General features: G+C 44.7%; 1 protein-coding gene across 4 annotated transcripts in view; it reads right to left on the bottom strand.

Annotated features, from left to right (window-relative positions):
* Positions 1–1,973: 1,973 nt before the first annotated feature.
* The window catches only part of XYLB (xylulokinase), a 164,347-nt gene continuing 157,835 nt past the window's right edge, over positions 1,974–8,485 (bottom strand). For all 4 annotated transcript variants that reach the window (XM_045005311.1, XM_045005312.1, XM_045005313.1 and 1 more), the window contains one exon: positions 1,974–3,047. In XM_045005311.1, coding sequence (XP_044861246.1) covers positions 2,964–3,047 — 84 coding nt within the window. In that variant the 3' untranslated portion in view covers positions 1,974–2,963. The remainder of the gene's footprint in view (positions 3,048–8,485) is intronic.

The following is an 8,485-nucleotide window of genomic DNA, read 5'->3' as shown; positions in this document are numbered from 1 at the left end:
AGTGTCCGCACGTGGCAACACTGATGCGTGGCTGGATGGCCCTGAAGGAGCTGAAGAGCCTTTGGTAGAGTCTCCTTCTCTAACTGACGTCGCTCGACGCGGCCCCGGGGATTGGTACCGGGAGACATACCGGTACCGAGAACGGGACCTGCCACCGGATCTGTGCCGGGCGGTCAACCGAGAGCGCGAGGCTCGATGTTCAGGAATGGCTACGGGAGTCTCGGTGCCTGGGGCGGTGCCGGGAGCGGGATCGGTTCCGAGTGTACCGGGCCAGTGAACGGGATGCCGACCGGTGCCGCGAGTACCAAAGGCACCGAAATAGAGAACGGTGCCGAGACTGCGAGCGGCTTCAGGACCTCGATCGGTGACGGGACCGAGAACGTCTGTGGGACCGCAATCGGGAACGGTGCCGCTCTGCGGTACCAACGCAGGGTGGCGTGAGCAAGACAGGCTCGCCGATAGACAATATAACCCACACCGGCGGTGTCGGGGGTTAAAGCAGCGCAGGCTCTGCCCTTGCCATCAACTCCCTCGCTGTGGAAATGTTTCCAGCGTGGAGGGAATAGTGCGCTCGACCACAGCTCGCACCGGGGAGCGTTCAGGTGCTGGACTCGACGGCTCTTGCGTGTCCAGAGTCTACGGTGCTGATACTGTCGGTGCCGCAGCAGGTACCGGTGCCGGGCAGTACGACGTAGTAGAGCGCTCAGGCTGCGGAGCAGGCGGCTCGGACGCAGCTTAAAAGCGAGCTCGACCACGGTTTGTACCGGGGAGCTTTCCAGCACCGGACTCGACGGCTCTTGCCTGTCCGGAGTTAACGGTGTGGATACTGTCGGTGCCGCGGCAGACATCGGTGCCGAGCGATCCGACTGAGCATAGCGCTCGGCTGCGGAGCAGGCGGCTCGGACGCAGTGTCATAGCGAGCTCGACCACGGTCCGTACCGGGGAGCTTTCCAGCACCGGACTCGACGGCTCTTGCCTGGCCGGAGTTAATGGTGCGGATATAGTCGGTGCCGCGGCAGACATCGGTGCCGGGTGATCCGACTGAGCATAGCGCTCGGTTGCAGAGTAGGCGGTTCGGACGCAGCTTCACAGCGAGCTCTACCACGGTTCGTACCGGGGAGTCTTCCAGCACCGGACTCGACGGCTCTTGCCTGGCCAGAGTTAATGGTGCGGATATTGTCAGTGCCGCGGCCGACATCGGTGCCGGGCGCTCCGACTGAGCATAGCGCTCGGCTGCGGAGCAGGTGGCTCGGATGCAGCAAGTATATCGTGCCTCTTCATCCTCCAGGAGAGGGAACCATGCCGAGTGGACGTCGGAGCCAGCGAGGGCCAGTGCCGGGAGGCCTTGGCGGTACCGGCGATCCGGTGCCGAGGGAGCGCTCCTTGAAGACTAACCAGCACTCGGCGCTGAGAGCGGAGGAGCAAGAGCTGCCTCCCTCAGGAGCTGCTTGAGACGAAAGTCCCGCTCCCCTTTGTTCTCGGATTAAAGGCCTCACAAATGCGGCACTTATCTGCTAGTTGAGATTCCTCGAGGCACTTAGGAGAGGATCTCTTGTCGGCATCGGCTTGTGGCCGGCCGAGCAGTGTAGAACCCTGTGGACCGGGCATCGGACCCGGCACCGGGTGAGGGGAAGGGGATAAACCCCGAACCCCTGAAAATAAATACTTTACTACAAACAAATAAAGTTAACTACAACTATAAACATCTGAACTATATACTAAATGAGAGAAACTACGAGTAGCTAGGGAAGTGGAGGTCAGCTAAGCCGCGCTCCACTGTTCCAACGGCCGTCACGGGCGGGAAGAAGGAACTGAGGGGCGGATGGGTCGGCAGGGGTATATATCCTGCGCCATAGCGGCGCCACTCCAGGGGGCGCCCAGCCGACCCACCGAGTGTTGCTAGGGTAAAAATCTTCCGAAGAGCCGTGCACACGCGGCGCACACACCTAACTGGAATGCATAGGAGCAATCACTCGAAGAAGAACCTTTATTTATTTTATTGTCTGTAGCACATTTAGCCAAGTCTCCTGTCTTTCAGAGGCCACAGCTGTTACTTTACAGATAAACTGTAAAAGCATTAAGTTCACATTTCAGACACTGGGCCAAACTGCCCTCTTAGTCACACCCAGGCAACCCTTCAGTGTGCTTGCACAGACATAAGTTATGGCAGGATTTGATCCAATGCAGCCAACACAGTACTTTGTAATAGCAGATAATACTCACTAAGGCATTTCCACAAATGGAAACAGAACATCACTGGGAATGAAGAGGGGAAAATTAAAAAGTACTGTCTTGATTATTAATACCTGCTTTCAGAGGAACATAATTCCCTGGATATTCATACACCACCTTCTGTTTTAGATTAATCTAGCAGCTTCATAAAATACCTATATGTTAAGGAAAGAGGAGAGAGAATCCAAAATCAATGGTGCTTAGATTTTTGTGGACTTTATGAAATTTCTGTAAGGCAGCACCATAATAAACATGGTATAACATGGTATAAAAACGTAGACAGATTAGAGACATATTGAAAGATAGTTGTGACAGATAAATGGATATGACAGATAAAATAGATACGATACAGATAGACAGATATGGTAGACATATAGATAGAGACAGACATGTAGACAGAGAGAAAGACATGGGTAAACAGAAAGATAGAATTAACCTGACTATTGTTACCCAGCTATTACAAAATACCAATTACAAAGCTGAAAAGGATCTGAGAAAAAAATGATGCTGTGGACACAAAAAACACTTGAGTGATTTAAGTAAGATTTCAATCTTTCAGCAACTTTTCCAGTAACACTTTAAAAAAAATTTTTTAATATGTATTAGACCTTGTTTTCGGCACAAAATACAAAGAATGCCTTAAACAACTGCAGTAAATTCTGACATCTTTCTTCTGATCTTCACCCTGGCAGTCAATTCCTTGGGCTAGTGTTAGATTTTATTTTTTCTTGCTATTTAGCCCGATGAGATGAGATTGGACTGTAGAGAACCTTTTGTTCAAGCTCTGCATATCTTTTCAGAAGGGGCTGGTAGATCTAAAAGGAAGAGAAAGTTACAAGTGTATGTTTAAAATGTGGATTTTAGAACTTTTTGCATTTCAAACCACCACCAGACCCAACCAAAGTGTTAGGAGTCTTTTAGAAATTTCCTCAAGAACATGCACTGCTATTCTTCGTTCTGTTTTTAATAGCCCTTACTAACAGTTCTTTTACAGCTCTAATTTTATGACAATCTCAGACAGTTTCTATTGTAGTGGTGTGATAAGATGTGTACATGTTAGTTCAGTGTTCTTGTGATGAGCATAACTCATTATTCAAGGGGAAGTAAGCAGTCATCTCTATTAAAATCACTGTTTACTCACAATTTCACACATCCTTCTCTGTAACATTTCTAAAACCCAACCTGGTCTTCCTAGCCACGCAGCCAAAACTCTTGTCCCGGCCTTCCTCATCTCCCTCAGTATTAATAATATCTGCATCATCCTCAACCTCTCTGGCCTAGATGCTCCCTGTGCTGATGCTATTCACCGGCAGGGCGGTGTTATGCCTGCCTGTTGGCACTAAGGGGCCATAAAGCCATAATAAATCAGGCCCAATAACTGGAAACCCTTATCCGTAATAACCAATAAGTAAGACCCAGTGTTTAAGTGAATTTCACTGTTTCCCAAATAAGGACTCCAGCCTGCAATCCTTACTCAGACAAAACTCTAAATGTCTTCACCCTGAGTTCTTCATGAGTACAGGCTTTGTGAGAGTACACCTCTACCCTGATATAACGCTGTCCTCAGGAGCCAAAAAATCTTACCGCGTTATAGGTGAAACCGCATTATATTGAACTTGCTTTGATCCGCCGGAGTGCGCAGCCCTGCCCTCCTCCCCCCCTGGAGCACTGCTTTACCGTGTTATATCCAAATTCATGTTATATCAGGTCGCGTTATATCGGGGTAGAGGTGTATATAAAAGCAGAACTGTCATTTAATCAGTTAAAAGTACAGTACTTCATGGCATTAGTGTTTAATACACACTCAACTGGAATAAAATCAAATCTCCCAACACGATCACATCTTCTCACAAGAGAACACATTTACAGTTTTTGTAGGATTTTATCACCCGAGGAAAAAAAGCGATGGTGTTTTGACCTTGTGTTTCCATTCATTTCAAAATCTTCAATTTCTGAGTCCCCTTCTCCCTGAATAATTTTTTCAAATTGAGATTCTCTCTTTGTTCTTGGAATTTAGTCAAGAATTGTTGACTAAAAATTGAATTGTTGGACTAATTCAGCAACAGAGGAGTATGCTTTGATTAATTCTACCCATCACTAATAAGCTGTTAACAGCAGTTAAAGCAAATTTCTATACTAAATTAAAAATATCAGGTGGAAGTCTATAAGGAATATACAAGGTAAGTATACATTATATCTATGGTATGTGAGAATATACATTGTACACTTCACTGAAGCCCTGTCAAGTACAGGAAAATAGGTGTTTTAAAACATAGTAGCTAATAAGTTTTTTAACATATTTTTAAACACTCTCTTCCAGTGATAGAGCATCAGACTAGGAGACAGGAGACTTAAGTTATACTCCTACCTCTACTGCTGACTGACTGTATGACCTTGGGCAACTTGTTTAATCTTTGTGCCTCAATTTCTCCTGTCTGTAAAATGGAGATAAAGAGATCTATGGACAAAAAGGACATGAAACTGCAGAGTACTATTATGATGAGAGTCATTCAGAAAGTGTCTAGCCTGACCTATTTAATTATACAGTAGGGCCCAATATATTTCACAGAGCAAAGTACTGATATTTTGTGTTTCTTTGTTAGCAGCCATTTTTCCCCATGCAGAACTTTTACAAGGATGTGTTGAAGTGAGTAAGCACCAAAGATTTGAAAAATGGAGAAGAATGAAATCACATAGGTGATCAAGTACCTCCATAAGAGGACATGGTTGCAACACTGGGGAATGATGCCCATATGCCACAGTAAAAAAGCTGGGCTGATGAATTGCTGAATTTAAGCAAGAGAGAATCAGCACTGAGGATGAGCCAAGGTCAGGATGCCCTAGATAGGCCAGAACACCAGAAAAAGTTGATGTAGTCCACAGGATGATGATGAATGGCAGAAGATCAACAGTCAGGCACACAGTTGAGACATTGGGCAGCTGCAGTGGGTTAGTGCATGCCAGCCACCGTGAAGACTTGGGTATGAGAAAGGTTTCAGTAAGATCGGTGCCCAGAATGTTCAGCGCTGATCAGAAGAGAGTGTGATGATGTTTCCAGGAAACTTTTTGCTTCTCCAGGACAGTGCATCACCGCACACATCCCAGACTGTAGTGACCAAAGCAGCCAAATGTGGCTTTCAGCTGCTTCCCCATCCAGCCTAGTCAATATATTTGGCTCCCTCAGATTTCTGCCTGTTCCCTAAGTTGATGGAAGACCTTTGGGGAAAGAGTTGCAATGATGATAATGAGGTGATCACAGAAATTGAGAAGTTTCTGGACATGCAGGACAAGGACTTCTATTAGAAAAGCACAGCCAAACTGCAGATGTCTATGGACCAAGTGCACTGATGTCACAGGGGACTATACTGAAAAATAAACAAATTAATGTAAATTATGACTCTCTCTTTGCCAGCCTAGAAACTTTCTGAACATCCCTCATAGCACATCACAGAGCATATGATTTTAACTAACTACATGAATGCCTTATGTGTGTTGTGAGTCAAAGTGCTCTCAGTACCTGTGCAATACCGGAATTACCATTACACATCCCGAAAAAAGCTATTGCTCCTATTTTTCTTAAATATATATAGAGGAGTAAACAAAATATCAAGCAAACACTCCTGGGTTGTATTAGGAGCATCAATGTCAGACAAAAATAGATCCTTTATTTACTGAAACATCTATAGTCAAGCCTCACTAATTCTTGCTTTGCTAACCTGTAAACTTGATAAACCCTGGATGCTTTCCCAGACTCTTCAGCAAAGATTTAATAGCAGAGCGCTATATTGCTAAGAGTGCTGTATTTCCAAGTTAGTGTTCTCATATTACTTACATGACATTATTTTTACAATATATACTACTGCACATTTACTAGCACAATATGAAGTATTATTGTGAATACATCACTCTAAATTAAAAAGTGTCAAAATAAATGAACAGCCACATTAACCGATACAGTGTCCTTGACTATTTTATTGGCCTTGAACACTTAACTTGCTAATTTGCAAAATTCAGGCATCTGCAGCGGGTCTCCCAGCCATCAGTGTGAATGAGTACTGTAATATATACTGCAGGCATGTGGGAAAAATCAAGACCATCCCTCCTACTTTATTTCTGTACAACTTGGGCGAAATTCACCCCCTGTGCAGAGGCCCAGCACGAAGTCTATGAACTATATATGTCCTCCTTACCCCCCTTTTTTTTTTTACTTCATTGGGAGTTCTGTTTAAATGCTAGTAGCACAGCATGTCCCTCTATTACTGCAGGCTGTAGTGACTGGTATTTTATATACAAACACACACACAGTGAGTCAGAACTTCAGACGGTGTAAGAAACAGTTACTTTTTGTAACTGTGGTTCTTTGAGATGTGATGCAGACATGTATTCCATTTAGGTGTGTGTGTGCCCAGTGCACCAGAGCCAGAGAATTTTGCCTAGCAGTACTCACTGGAGGCGGAAAAGGCACTTTGTTCTCATAGCCCCTGTCATAAACAGACAGTTAAGGGTTAATGCCTCTTTTACCTCTAAAGGGTTAAAAAGCTCACATAACCTAGCTGACACCTGACCAGAAGGACCAATAAAAAGATAAGATACTTTCAAAGAGGGAGGAGAGAAAAAAGTAGAGTCAGAGATCCAGAAAACAACAATCTAACCCTTGTTTAAATTAGTGAGTATTTAGATAAGAATGTGGTAGAGTTCTTTATTTTTCTCTTTGTCATTTCTTTTGCAAACATAGAGGGAGAATCAAATTGGGTTTCTGTGTACTTTAAGGTTTTGCCCAGAGGGAAATCCTCTGTGTTTTGAATCAGTTCTCTATGAGATCATTTTGCTTTCTAATCTCACAGAGGTATTCCTTTCACTCTTTTTCTTTAATTCAAAGTCTTCTTTTAAGAATCTAATTGATTTTTGCTTGTTTTAAGATCCAAGGATTTTGGATCTGGGCTCACCAGGATTTGGTGGAGGGAATTTTCTTGAGTCTACCCAGGAAAAAGGGTATAGAGACTTGGGAGAGGAAAATTAGTCAAATCCTGCCAGGAAAGGGGGGATAAGGACTGGAGAAATATTTGGGGGAAGGCAGAGTTCCCAAATGGCTCTCCCTCAAACTTTTTTTTTAAACATTTGGTGGTGGCAGCGACTGTTTTGCCTAAGCTGGTAAAAATAAGCTTAGACGTTATTCATGCAGGTCCCCACATCTATACCCTAAAGTTCAGAGTGGGGGGGACACCTTGACAGCCCCTCTCCATCTATACAAGGCAGCGCCACCTCAACACCCCTCACAGTTCCTTCACACGGAACACCTGGAAATGAGACTTCAATGCAGAGGGGACGGAGGGTGAGTTGTGGAATACACAGCTGCATCTTGAAGAACCACAGTGACAATAAGTAACCATTTCTACTTCTTCAAGTAGACGCAGCCATGTATTCCACTTAGGTGACTCACAAGCAGTATCCACCCCAGGAGGTGAGGCTTGGAGTCTATATAAACAAAAGATTGCAGGACTGCACTACCAACGTTTGCATTCGCTCTGGAAGATGCAGTAATGGCATCATGGTTCATAAACATATGTATTAACAACCAGGTGGCAGCCCTGCAAATGCCCAATATTGAGATGTCACTGAGGAACCTTATTGACTAAGCTTGCACTCTCATAGAATGAGTTCGCACCCTCCAAGGAGGCATGGTTGAAGCTATTTCATATGCAGTCTTGATACAGGATGGTATCCATCCAGAGAACAGACTACTTATCCCTTCATACATCTGCATATGACACAAACAGACAAGGCAACGCAGGAAACGGTTTAGTCCTGTCCAGGTAGAAGGTTACACAATGTCTCACATCTAAAATATGGAGACGCTGCTCCTCCAGAGATTAATGTGATTTAGGAAAGAACACAAGTAAATGGTTCAAATGAAAACTGAGAAACCACTATAGACAAAAAAATTGGGTGCAGTCATAAAATCACTTTGTCTTTGGAGATTATGGATAAGGAGGGTCTGCCATCAAAACCTGCAACTCACAGACTCTCCTTGTGGATGTTATTGCCACCAGGAACACAGTTTTCTATTACAAAAGTGAAAGGTACAAGATGCCAGAGGCTCAAATGGAGGTCTCATTCTGACTGTCAGGATCATGTTCATGTCCCACAAAGGAACCAGCTCTCAGTCCAGAGGATGGAGGCAAAGAAGCCCTTTTAAGAATCTTGCAATCAAGGCACTGGAAAATACTGATCTTCCATGAATGGAGGGATGAAA

This window comes from Mauremys mutica, chromosome 2 (genome assembly GCF_020497125.1).
Source record: "Mauremys mutica isolate MM-2020 ecotype Southern chromosome 2, ASM2049712v1, whole genome shotgun sequence".
Taxonomy (NCBI): domain Eukaryota; kingdom Metazoa; phylum Chordata; order Testudines; family Geoemydidae; genus Mauremys; species Mauremys mutica.
Note: the sequence above shows the minus strand (reverse complement) of the source record. Positions and strands in the feature narration are given on the sequence as shown.